The following is a 13,142-nucleotide window of genomic DNA, read 5'->3' as shown; positions in this document are numbered from 1 at the left end:
TGGAAAAAAGAGAGGGAAAAAAAAAAAAAAGCAAGTGACCAAAAGCAGGCAGTGCAGGTAGACCTGATCAAATTAACCCCTTGGTTTCAAACATGGGGATACAGTTATAAATCCTTCCATGTAGTGGTAGATTTTAAAGTGCCTGTCTTGATTTTTGGTAGGTTAAACAGTCAAAAAAACAAGAAAAAAAAAAAAGAAATTTAAATACAGTTGATAGTCTTAATTTGTAGGCATATAGAACTTTCTTCCCAACTGTGAAGGAATTCACAATTTTCTAAGCATGCATAGAATATAATTCTTTTAATAACTGACCATCACTAGGTTGTGAAGCAAGTCTCTCAATACGTTTTAAGGCATCTGTACATCATACAGACCATGTTTTCTGACCTTGGTGCACTTTAGTTAGAAGTCAATAACAAAAGCAAATAAAAATCACTATATAGATGGACATTTAAAACACTTACTTCTTAACGAATAGGTAAAGGTGAAGTTGTAATGAAAATTTAAAGTAGAATACTGAGAGCTAAACGATAATTCAACTATGATGGAGTATTTTCACTCCATTATAGAAGCTTTGAAGTGTGGTTTTTGATTACTGTTTAGTTCTTAGTATTAGACTTTAAAAGCACTTAGAAGGAACATTACAGTCTTAAATGCTTATATTGGAAAATAAGAAAAGCTAAATAAATATTAATGAACTAGGTGTCCAACTTAACAAGATAAACATAAAAAAGAACAATAGAAGAAACCCAAAGAATGTATAAGGGCAGAACTAAGAAAATTTGAAAACATACAATAAAAAGGATTAATAAAACCAAGAGCTGTTTTTTTTCTAAAAGACTAATAGCATTGTTAATCTCTGGTGAAACTGATCAAGAAGAAAGGGCGTTGTCACAAGTAACATTAGGAATGAAAAAACGAGCATAATTTTATGGCAATAAATTTGAAAGCAGAAGAGAGCAAATTCCTTTAAAAATTATAACTCTCTAAATGTATTCAAGAAGAAATAGATCTGGAGAGTGCTATAACTATCAATTAATTAATTGAATGGGCCATTTAAGATCTTCCCACAAAGAAAGTCTCAAGCCCAGATGATTTTACAGGTTAGTTCCACCACACACTCAAAGAACAGATTATTCGAATCTTCTGCAGACTCTTCCAGGGAACTAGCAAGGGAGCAGATACTTGTTCTGTGAGGCCAGTATTGCCATCCCCAAACTAGGCAAGGTTAACACAATAAAATAAAAACTCCAGACCAATCTCACTCATGCACATAGATGCAAAAATCCTAAACACAATCTCAGTGAGGCAAACCCATCTGTTTATTTTTTAAAAATTACATTGGTTTCATCCCAGAAATGCAGGGATGATTTAACACTTGATAATCTATACATATAATTTACTTCATTGGTAGCTTTAAGGACAAAAACCATAAAAATAGAACACTCATTCATAATTAACATAAAACAGAAACATCTTGGAAACCAGGATTAGAGAGGAACTTTCAAAGCATTAGAAAAACTCCATTTAAAATCAGTAATAAGACTGTGTGAGTGTGTATGTGTTGTGTGCATGTGTGTTTGCTATTGTTTTTATTCTGCAATTCACTGGAATTCCTACCTGGTACACTAAGACAAGAAATAGAAATAAACAGTGTGAGAATTAGAAAGAAGGAATAACATCATTTAAAGATGATATATCTACAAAGAAAACCCAAAGCCATCTCTATATAAATTATTACAAATAATTTGAGAGTTTAATAAGATTATTGGATTTAGGATCAATATGTAAAAATCCGTTGCTTTTCTCTCTACCAGCAAAAATTAGAAGATGACATTTAAAGCAGCAATTAAACATTATAAGGCACTTAGGAATAAATCTAACAGAAAGTGTTCAAGACCTATATGAAAGCATTTATGGAACTTTATTGAAAAGGACCTAAACAAAAGATATATTTATAGATAGGAGACTCAAGATCAGAAATATGTCATTTCTCCCCAGGTTGTTCTATACATAGGTCCATTGCAGTTCCTATGAAAATCCCAACAGTTTTAGATGAATTTGAAAAGCTGATTCTGAAATTTGAGAGCAAAAAAAAACAAGAATAATGAAGACATTCCTGAAGAAAGAGGAGAAAAAAAGATGGAAGTTTTTCCTTACCACGTGGCAAAATTGCTATGAAGCTATCATAATTGAAACACAGTGGTTTTAATGCAGTTCAGACAAATTGACCAATAGATCCAAAGAGAAAGCCCAGAAACTAATGCACACCAAATAGAAACCAGATATGTGATGAAGGTGGCATATCACAAGGAAAAGGGGAGGCCGTCCACTGATACCAGGTTACAGTACCAGTTATCAGTATAGGAAAAAGTAAAACTAGACTCCTACCTCACACCATACACAAACGTCAATTCTGGATGTCAGAAAGATTTAAATGTACAAGACAAAGCTTTAGGGTTTTTAGAAGAAAACTCTGATCTCAGGGTGAGAGAGGATGTCTTAAGACACAAAAATCATGGCATTCAATTATGTTAGAATAAAGAAATTCTGTTCATCAGAAGACAATTTTTATTTTATTTTATTTTTTGAGACAGAGTCTTGCTCTGTCACCCAGGCTGGAGTGCAGTGGCACGATCTTGGCTCATTGCAACCTCCACCCCCTGGGTTCAAGTGATTCTCTTGCTTCAACCTTCCTAGTAGATGAGACTAGAGGCACTTGCCACCATGCCTGGCTAATTTTTGTATTTTTAGCAGAGACGGGGCTTCACCATATTGATCAGGCTGGTCTTGAACTCCTGACCTTGTGATCTACCCACCTTGGCCTCCCAAAGTGCTGGGATTACAGGCGTGAGCCACTGTGCCCGGCCGACAATTTTTAAAAGTGAAAAAATAAGCCATGAACTGGACGGAGATATTTGCCATACTTAATGACAAAGGTTTAGTATTCAGAATAAGAAATTAACAATAATAACGTGAACTCATTTGAAAAATGGGTAAACGACATGAAAAACATATCATTGATAAAGAAACAGGGGGCCGGGCGCGGTGGCTCATGCCTGTAATCCCAGCACTTTGGGAAGCCGAGGTGGGTGGATCACGAGGTCAAGAGATCGAGACCATCCCGGTCAACATGGTGAAACCCCGTCTCTACTAAAAATACAAAAAATTAGCTGGGCATGGTGGCGCGTGCCTGTAATCCCAGCTACTCAGGAGGCTGAGGCAGGAGAATTGCCTGAACCCAGGAGGCGGAGGTTGCGGTGAGCCGAGATTGTGCCATTGCACTCCAGCCTGGGTAAAAAGAGCGAAACTCCATCTCAAAAAAAAAAAAAAAGAAACAGGAATGGCAAATATACATGGAGAAAAATGCCCAACTCCATTACAGTGTAATCACATTAAAACCATCTTTTACCTCTAGATTGGCAAAAACAAAAATATCTGACAACAGAAAATATCTACAACAGGTTGTAGAGTAATGGGGACAGTCATATGTAGCTGGTGGGGTGTTATCACAGAGATGACCACTGTAGAAAACAATTTTAAATCCCACTGTGAAGTGTACGCTTTGCATACTATATGACCCAATGAATGACATCAGTCCTAGGCTTAAGTCTGGAACATAACTATTCAAACTGCAGAGTGTGACTCATTAAGTAGTCTGGACATGTTTTTTGTAAAGAAACAAAATAGAATAGAAAATGAAGTATCTCATTTGTAGTGTTATTTTGTGATAGTTGTTTCTGGTATACGTGAATATGTGTTAGTGCTGCGTTGCAATGTAAAATGTATTTCTTACGAGAGTGGTGAGCAAAGAATCAAAAAACGGTGCCCTTAGAATTCTTGCATGTGTGCCCTGAGCAGTATACACAAAAATGTCCACAACTCCATTGTTTGTATTATCATAAAATTAGGGGGAAAAAAACAGACTTTTATTGGCAGAAGACTAGAATAATACATGATCATTTTCCTGCATAATGGAGTATTACACAGCACTGAAAATGAATGCACTATACCTAAATGTAATAATATCAGTGGCCACAGAAGCATAATGTTGAACAGATAAAGCAAGTTTCCAAAGACTATAAACATATCATAATTATAAAGTTCAAAAAAGCTACTACACTAAATAACATAATATTTAGATTTATGTATGTGTTAAATATATCTTTTAAACAAAGAGCAAGGTGAATATCCATATGGTGGAATATTATTCAGCCATAAAGAGAAATAAAGTACGAATACGTGAACCCTGAAGACATTATGTCAGGCACAGAAGTTCATGTATTTAATTATTTCATTTACGTGAAATGTCCAGAATGGGCAAACCCCTTGAGACAAAAAGTAGATGAATGTTTTCAGGGTCAAAGGGAAGGGGAGTGGGGAGGGACTGCCAATGGATACAAGTTTCTTCTTGGGATGGGGAAATGTCTTGGAGTCCCGAGAGTGGTGACGGATGCACAGCCTTGTGAATGGTCTAAAAACCATTGAGTTGTATACTTTAAAATGGCAAACTTCCTGGTGTGTTAATTTTATTTTTTTAAAGAACACTGACCACTTCAAGATACCTCTTAACGTATCTTGAAGTGTGCAATTCAGTATTGTTAATTATGCCGTTCAATGTTATATAGCAGATCTCTAGCACTTACTTATTTTGTGTAACTGAAATTTTGTATCTGTTGATTGGCAACTTTTTGAAAGATGTGCAAGGGAATGATTAAAAATACATATTTTGGGCGAGGCACAGTGGTTCATGCCTGTAATCCCAGCACTTTGGGAGGCTGAGGTGGATGGATCACCTAAGGTCAGGAGTTCAAGCCTGGCCAACATGGTGAAACCATGTCTCTACTAAAAATACACAAAATTAGCTGGGAGTGGTGGTGTGTGCCTGTAATCCCAACTACTTGGGAGGCAGAGGCAGGAGAATCATTTGAACCTGGTAGACGGAAGTTGCAGTGAGCTGAGATTGCACCATCGCATTCTTGCCTGGGCGACAGAGTGAGACTCAGTCTCCAAATAAATAAAGAAATAAAAAAATTTATTTTCAGGATACTGACTACCTCTGGGAGAGAGGCAGGGGGATGAGGTGGAGGAAAATAGAGGTCAGTGCCACAGTCTTTGTAAAGCTCCAGTTCCTAAGCTGCTGGTTTATGGGTGTTTATATTATTACTATGCCTCATTATATGTGTATGTTACATATATTTTTATACATATAAAATACAGTGTAGCATTCAAAGGAAATACAAATGTGAAATGAGATAGCTTTAAAAGCAAATTGCCTGCCTTCTGATAAAGGCTTTCTCAATCAAGGTTTAGGCCTTAACGTGCTATAGATGCAGTCGTTCTGACCCTTGGTGGCTGAGAGGTGAAGTGCAGTGGCGGTTGCTTGCTCAAGGCTAGGGGATAGTAGTGACGGTGCTGAGGGCAATCAAGGTCATGGACTAGACGGATGTCCAGGGATTCAGGCCACTGCTGGTTTCACATGGAAAACAGCACCCAGCCTTGGGCTTTCCTGGTTCAGGTTCCTTTGCTGTCTCCTCTCTGGCTCTTGACCATGCTCCTTTAAGCCCAGGAGTAAGGTGCGTGTCTAGCCATTGAAATCTGTTCCTGGGTGCAACCTCCAGTCCCTGCCTCCTGCCTCCACCAGGATAGCTCACCTGGGGCCATCCACCCAGAGATCAGGACTGATGAGCTCCTGAGCAGAGACCTCCGCATCCTCTGAGGAAGCAGAGGCCGGGGTGCTGAGGCTGAGGGAACCAACCTTCAAACTCCTTTTGTTGGATCAAATCACCTTTCTGGAGTATTCTGAACCAAAGCCTGTGGGAAGAGTTGACTTAGGGACTTTTGAGGTGGGATGTGAGGGGTACCTGAAGGAGGGCTGTCAGTGCATCAGGGCACAGGAAATCACAAGCCTCCTCCCCACCAAGCTGGCTAGAATAGAGGGACATTAGTTTACTGGCTCCATTTAATCTGATATTAAGAGACACTTCTGGCTGGGCACCGTGGCTCACGCCTGTAATCCCAGCACTTTGGGAGGCCGAGGTGGGTGAATCACGCGGTCAGGAGTTCGAGACCAGCCTGGCCAAGATGGCTAAACCCTATCTCTACTAAAAATACAAAAATTAGCCAGGTGCGGTGGGTGCCTGTAATCCCAGCTACTTGGTAGGCTGAGGCAGGAGAATCACTTGAACCCGCGAGGCGGAGGTTGCAGTGAGCTGAGATCACACCACTGCACTGTAGCCTGGGTGACAGAGTGAAACTCTGTCTCAAAAAAAAAAAAAAAAAAAAAAAAAGAGAGATATTTCTGATGGGGTATTGGCTGTAGGAACCAGATAAGGAAGTCCCAGACATCTTCATGAACTAGAGATGGCCACAGAAGGGTGGCCTGGAGAGAAGGACACAGATGAGATCACCAAAGTCAGTCCCAGAGGCAGCGTGATGGAGGAGTTACTATGCTGGGTTAGGATCGAGGCCCGGCTGCTCACTCTGGTGCATGTCAGTTAGCCTCGTTAAGCTTCAGATTCTCAGCCTGGGTTAGTTGTAGTACTTGCTAATTGTACTAACTGAATTGTGCCAGTGAATTAATACACGCAGAGCATTCACTAAGACTTCAAGAAATGTCAACTGGTGGGGGCTCGCTCCTGTAATCCCAGCACTTTGGGAGGCTGAGGTTAGTGGACCGCTTGAGGTCATGAGTTCGAGACCAGCCTGGCCAACATGATGAAATCCCATTTCTACTAAAAAATACAAAAAATTAGCCAGGTGTGGTGGCACACACCTCTAATGCCAGCTACTCAGTAGGCTGAGGCTGGAGAATGGCTTGAACCTGGGAGGTGGAGGTTGCAGTGAGCCGAGATCGTGCGACTGCATTCCAGCCTGAGCAACGAGTGAGACTCCTCTGTCTCAAAAAAAAAAAAAAAAAAAAGTCAACTGCTTGTGCTTATGTTATCTGAACCCTCACCCGGATGGGGATTTGACTTGGCCCCTTGTCAGGCTGATGCTTGGAGCTGATGGATGGAGGCTTCTTAGCCAGAGAATCATTTTCCTCCCTCTGTCCCCAGACGCCATGGAGTTGGTGCTGGTCTTCCTCTGCAGCCTGCTGGCCCCCACGGTCCTGGCCAGTGGTAAGTACCCCCCTTGGACCTGGCTGTGACAAGATGACAACGCTGTCGAGCCCTCCCTGCTGGAAGGTTCTGGGCCCCTTGGGACTTTAGGGCTGGGGGACTCTAAGGTTCTTCATGTCTGGTCAGGGGCCCCTCCCTTCAGTCAACAGAGAAAGTCGTGGAGGCAGCAGACATTTATTCACAGACCTCAACACAGCCTGCCCCCTCTCCCTGCAAGGGTCCAGCAGGGTGTAGTTTTTAAGCCCCGCAAGCTCACCGGGCCTCTGTGGACCTGTGGCCTGAACCCTGGGAGCCAGACCTCCACATCAGTCTTTAGACCATAATTAGCCAGCGCTGGCCTCATGCAAGTCACACGTCCTTCCTTGGTCTCAGTTTCTCTGTATGTCACAAGAGGAAAATTGACCCTGCCTTCTGGGGATGATGTAAGAATGAAAAGGGGCAATGAACGTGGATGTTGCATGATTCAGAGCCTCGATGCCTTCCCTGCCCTCGGCTCTCAGGGTGTCCCTAACCCCCTAACTGGCAGGCCTGCCCTACCGCGCACGTCTGGGCATCTCTGCTTAATGGGTGCTGCTCCTCCGGAATCCCTTCGTGGGGACTGAGGTCTGTGAGGCAGGGTTAGATATTTGGGAACCCGGTTGTGTAGCTTTCTTTCTCTTGACTACCTGTTTGTTTTTGCAGCAGCTGAGAAGGAGAAGGAAATAGACCCTTTTCATTATGGTGAGCGATGGTGACCCGGGGTGCAGGGGTCAGGGGGAGTGCAGCCCTGCCTGGCAGGAGGGATGGAGGGAACAGACACGCTCTCCCTGGCCTCTTCCTCTCTCACCCTTGGTTCCTTTGGCAGACTACCAGACCCTAAGGATCGGGGGACTGGTGTTCGCTGTGGTCCTCTTCTCGGTTGGGATCCTCCTTATCCTAAGTAAGTTTGTTCTTTTGCTCACTCTGTAAGAGCAATGACTGGGGCTGCTGAGCAGATGGGGACAGTGTGAGAGCCTAGTTGGTCTCTTTCTTGGAGAGGAAAGGAGAGTGCCTGTCCTCCATGTTATCTTCATGACCCAGTAGAGTGCTGGGCACATAGTAAGTGCTCAGTAAAACAGTGACGTGGGAACAGAGAAAATGTGATGTGACAATGAGCATAGATAGGGATGGGCAGGGTGGCTTCCCAGTGCTGGGTGTAGGGAGTGAATGGGGCAGTCATGGAGGAGGGAGACAGCTGCTGCCCTAGTGTGCGAGGGATGTGCCCCCCAAGTTCATTTTTCCCACATAAGCCTGATCCGCACAGATCCCCATTTACTCACATTATGAAGAGGGCTGGGGGGTATAGGTGTAACCATTCCAGCTGTGGGATGTATTTCCTTTGCCCCAGAAGAAGCTACCCCATCCGAGGGCCACTGCATGCAGCCATGCAAGCTGTGCACTGCCCAGGTCTAGGCGGTGCCATTTTCACAGTCCCACAACCTGCACAGACCCTGGCCTTGCTGTGGCCAAGCCAGGAGCATGACCTTGGATGGTTTCTTTGCTTTGCAGGTCGCAGGTGCAAGTGCAGTTTCAATCAGAAGCCCCGGTAAGGATGCTGTGGCAGCGGACATTGGGGGTGACTGGAAGGGACCCCTGGTGTGTGACCCCTAAATGGGCATTCTCGTGGATTCTTATCCCAGAGGCAGAACATGTGTTGGGGAGTAGGGGTGGAAGTTTGAGGACTGCCAGGTAGACTCTGGGGCAAAGGAGAGGTCAGAACATTGCGGGTCAGCCCATCCTGTCTCTTCTGATAAACACAGGGGAGGGGAAGTGCACGAAAAAGTTCTGGAAGCTTTTCTGGAGGCCCTTGGGACAGTTGTGCCTGAGAGAAAGGAAACAGAGGGCTTCCTGGCCTCTCTTGATGACCAGGTCCTCTCTACAGGACCTGCAACACGGCCGCTTGTCACCTGTTCATGAGGCTCTTTGAGCTGAACAGACACGTGGACCTTCTTTCTACTCCCACATAGAGGCCGTGCCCCATTCATTTACTACAATAGCCAAGGGTAACTTGGACCCCAGAAGTCCAAAACCTGTGGCAGGACACACCCAAGCCCCCAAGTAGCCCTAGTTCCCCCTTCCCAGGACTTGGTAGAAGTCCAGGGCTGGCATTGAAAGGTGCCTGTAAGTTCACTCTGAGTCTGACCCTTCAGTCCAGACCTCTCCCTCTGCCCCATGCACCCCACGGAAGAGTGAGCTCCAGCCCTCAGAGCACTGGGAGGAGCCTGGCCCCAAGAGGCTGTGTCCCAGCAAGGAGCAGAGCAATGCTCTCTGGGTCTGCCCTGGAGATCTCTGACAGGGCTGTGCATCTCTTTCTCCTGCAGGGCCCCAGGAGACGAGGAAGCCCAGGTGGAGAACCTCATCACCGCAAATGGTAACTGTCTGCGACCACCTGCCCAGATGGAAAAGGGGAACAGAGAGATCCCTCTGTGGCTCAGGAAGGGACTGTTGCCAGGTGCATGGCCTGCTATAGCCAGCCAGACATGCTCCTGCAGTGCCAGGGGTCTCCAGGGCCTCTGTGGCATTGCCCCCTCACTCCACCAAACAGGCTACTACTAGTGGCACCTGGTATTTACAGAGCATCTGCTTGTGCCAGGCACAGACCCCATATCATTTAATGGGCACACAGCCCCATGGCGTAGGCACCACTGTCCACATTTTATAACTGAGGGTCTCAGAGAGGTTACCAGGTTCCTGTAAGCAGCAAGTAGCAGGGCCAGGATTGAACCCAGATCATTCTGACTCAAATCCCCTGTGTGTCACCTCTTTGCTCCCCCAGAGTCAGGCATAGACACAGCTGCTGTTGGGGGGTGGCCCATTGGGGTGAGGAGTCTATGCACTATAATCCATTCTGGTTTTCCTTCCAGCAACAGAGCCCCAGAAAGCAGAGAACTGAAGTGCAGGCCTCAGGTGGAAGGTGAGATGCTCACTGCCTGGCTCTGCCCCCACTGCCGTCACCGTCTGCATCGGGCCCCGGGCAGGGTTTTCAGGCGGGAAGGATGGGGTTAGCTTTTGCAGTGGACACAGCTTTTATTATCGGCCCTGCCGTGAGGAGCCTTCAGGAATCTGAAAGAGGCAATGACAGAGATCAGGACCAGAAACACCCGAGATGCCCCACACATGCGCATGCAAACACCAGGACGTGGGTCTTCCACACAGCCCAGTGGTCCAGTTCACAGGGCGTCATCCCAGCTGCCACATGGAGAGAATTAGTTAGTGAAATGCTCCTAATCTCTAACTAGCATAAAGATAATGGCTTTCCGTGGTGATTCAGAAAGTACTTTAGGGCCACTTTTGTTTTAAACACCTTATTATGAAACTTTCCAACCCTACCCAAAAATAGAGCAAATAGTATATGATCCCTCCCTCTCCATTTAGGTGCACTGATTTTAGTGTCTATTTCCATTGTTCACTGTAGGGACACAGGAGAGTAGTAACTGACAAACGCTGTACAGTTTTTAGAGTGCGGCCACACACACAGACTCACTCAAGTCTTCCAGAAAAAGCGGATGGGACAGGTGGGGCTTTAGCCCATTTATAGATGAAACCAAGGTCAGAGGGACTAGTCCTGTGGAGAGTGACAGCCTGGACTGTGAACTCAGGCCTCTGTGGCTGTGGGTCAGCACCACCACTCCTCCCTCCCTCCTGTGTATCTTGCTTTATGACATGCCCTGGAATATCCTAAGGGAAAAGGTTTGTCTTTTGTCAGTTCACTTCTGCCTTTTTTGTTTCCCCATACGAATAAGGCATCACAGAAAGGTATATAAGTGTATCTTAGATTGTAAGTTAAAAGAGATTTCTGGATGATGGTGCCCGACGCATCAGCTTCTACTGTTGTCTTAACAATACTGCATGCCTGTATAGCATTTAAATTTTTTCTTAAGTGCTTTTGCGTCCTCCTAGCAGCCTGCGATGGGCAGAGCAGGGCTCATTACACCCGTCTTCTGGATGGGGCTCTCAAAGGCAAGTGATCACCTAAGTGTGAATGGAGGAAGATCCTGATCTAGGAGGCAGATGCCCTTCCTGGTAGCTTGATGTTCTGTCTATTTCACCACAGACTGAGAATCTATGGGAAGGCTCAGAGGAGGCAGCCTGGATATGAAATGTCTTCTCATTTATTTTCAAACTAGTTCTTTCTCAGAAACCTTTTCTCCTAAGGCTCAGGACTGTGAGCAGACATTGGGGAGGTCCTGAGTTTAACAACTTCCTTTCTGTGTCTGTCAGGCTCCAGCCCCACTGGGAGAGGCTTCCTCTGATCCGCCCCCACCTCCCCTCCCCTTGCTTTCCTCTCCTTTCTCTGCCTCTCTTACTTCACTGGGAACGTGGGGCTCAGAAGGGCTGTCCTTCCAGGCAGTTGAGTGGGCAAGTGCTCAAGGAAGGGAGAGAGGCAGATAAGGGTACAGAGGCAAGCTAAAGTGTTTTTAATTGAAGTTCTCCTCCTCCTCAGCCTCCAGAACCTGAAGGCCACTGCTTGAACCTTTGGATGCAAATGACGCTTAAGAAAACCGGCCACTTCAGCAACAGCTCTTTCCCCAGGAGAAGCCAAGAACTTGTGTGTCCCCGCCTTCCTCTCCCCTCTAACGCCATTCCTCCACCTGATAATGCAACTAACACTGGCCTCCCCACGCAGCCTGCGGTCCCGCCCACCTCCTGTGATGTGTCTGTGTGTGAGTGTGTGTGTTTGCCGACTGTGGTCTTCGTGGCTACTCGTTCGTGGATGGTATTGTGTTTGTTAGTGAACTGTGGACTCGCTTTCCCAGGCAGGGGCTGAGCCACATGGCCATCTGCTCCTCCCTGCCCCCGTGGCCCTCCACCTCCTGCTCCTAGGAGGCTGCTTGTTCCCCGAGACCAGCCCCCTCTCCTGATTGAGGGATGCATAGGGTAAGAGCACGGGCAGGAGTCTTCAGTCGTCTTGGGACCTGGGAAGGTTTGCAGCACTTTGTCATCATTCTTCATGGACTTCCTTCACACCTTCAACAAGAACCTCACTTCCTTATCCCACCCTGACCCCGGTCTGAAGGTCTCTTAGCAATTGGAGATACAAAGCAAGTTGCTGGTGAGCCCAGCGTTGACTTCAGGCCAGCTCTGCCCTTCTTCCATGGTTAATTTCTTCCCGGGGGCTTCCACGAGTAGTCCCCATCTGCCCTGCCCCTTCACAGAGTGCCCGGGATTCCAGGCCCAGGGCTTCTACTCTGCCCCTGGGGAATGTGTCCCCTGCATATCTTCTCAGCAATAACCCCATGGCCTCTGAGACCCTACCCCTTCCAACCTTCCCTGCTTCTGAGATTTCAATCTACAGCCCAGCTCATCCAGACACAGACTCCAGTCCCTGCAATTGGGTCTCTGTCAGGCAGTAGCTGAGGGATTTCCATTCCGTTGGGGCCAGCACACCGGGATGGGTGGAGGGACAGAAGAAGCCTTTGCTTCTCTGTTCTCGTCTCCTTGGATGGGCAGCAGAGGAACTCCTGCCTCCTTCGCTCTGCCTGTTGGTGGTCAGAACGGTGAGTGAGGTGGGTTAGAGACTCCACAGGCTCTGTGCAGCCCCTGGGAATGGTGAGAGGTTGAAGGTCATAACAAGAGTGGGAACTCAACCAGATCCCACCCCTCCTGTCCGCTGTGTTCCCATGGAAACCAGCCAAACTGTGCGCTGTGATCCATTGCTGTTCTCTGTGTCGTGATCTATCCTCTCAACAATGACAGAAAAAAGGAATAAAATATCCTTGTTTCCTAGTGGCTCAGAGGGGCTTTCCTTTCCTTTCTGTGAAAGAGCTTGAGTGTTGGTAGATCTTGGGGAACCTACAGGGCCAGAGGGAGTCCGTCCATGGTCAGAGGGAGAAAGGAAGGACTGGAGAGCCAGCCATGTAGGCACAGGGCCACCTCAGTTGCTGTCACTGTCACCTCCTCCCCACTTCTCTTCCCTCCCTTTCCTTTTCCTCCTTTACCCTCCTCCCCTCCTGCTCAACCCTTCCTCCCCCACCTCCCCACCATTTCTCTTCCTCCCTCCCT

The 13,142-nt window shown here is 46.3% G+C and overlaps 1 protein-coding gene across 8 annotated transcripts in view; it reads left to right on the top strand.

Moving 5' to 3' along the window:
* The window catches only part of FXYD6 (FXYD domain containing ion transport regulator 6), a 40,494-nt gene extending 27,625 nt beyond the window's left edge, over positions 1-12,869 (top strand). For 4 of the 8 annotated variants that reach the window (XM_021671182.2, XM_021671178.2, XM_021671180.2 and 1 more), the window contains exons 2-8: positions 7,059-7,121; positions 7,803-7,841; positions 7,966-8,040; positions 8,649-8,685; positions 9,461-9,510; positions 10,004-10,053; positions 11,584-12,869. In XM_021671182.2, the coding sequence (XP_021526857.2) occupies positions 7,064-7,121; positions 7,803-7,841; positions 7,966-8,040; positions 8,649-8,685; positions 9,461-9,510; positions 10,004-10,032 (288 nt within the window). In that variant the 5' untranslated portion in view covers positions 7,059-7,063 and the 3' untranslated portion in view covers positions 10,033-10,053; positions 11,584-12,869. The remainder of the gene's footprint in view (positions 1-7,058; positions 7,122-7,802; positions 7,842-7,965; positions 8,041-8,648; positions 8,686-9,460; positions 9,511-10,003; positions 10,054-11,583) is intronic. The other 4 variants (XM_021671185.2, XM_021671179.2, XM_021671183.2 and 1 more) reach the window with 1 other exon arrangement.
* The last annotated feature ends 273 nt before the right edge of the window (positions 12,870-13,142 follow it).

This window comes from Aotus nancymaae, unplaced genomic scaffold (assembly GCF_030222135.1).
Source record: "Aotus nancymaae isolate 86718 unplaced genomic scaffold, 86718_ANA_hifiasm-v0.15.2.pri h1tg000012l, whole genome shotgun sequence".
Classification (NCBI taxonomy): domain Eukaryota; kingdom Metazoa; phylum Chordata; class Mammalia; order Primates; family Aotidae; genus Aotus; species Aotus nancymaae.
The sequence above is the reverse complement of the archived record's forward strand: the minus strand, read 5'-3'. Positions and strand labels throughout refer to the sequence as shown.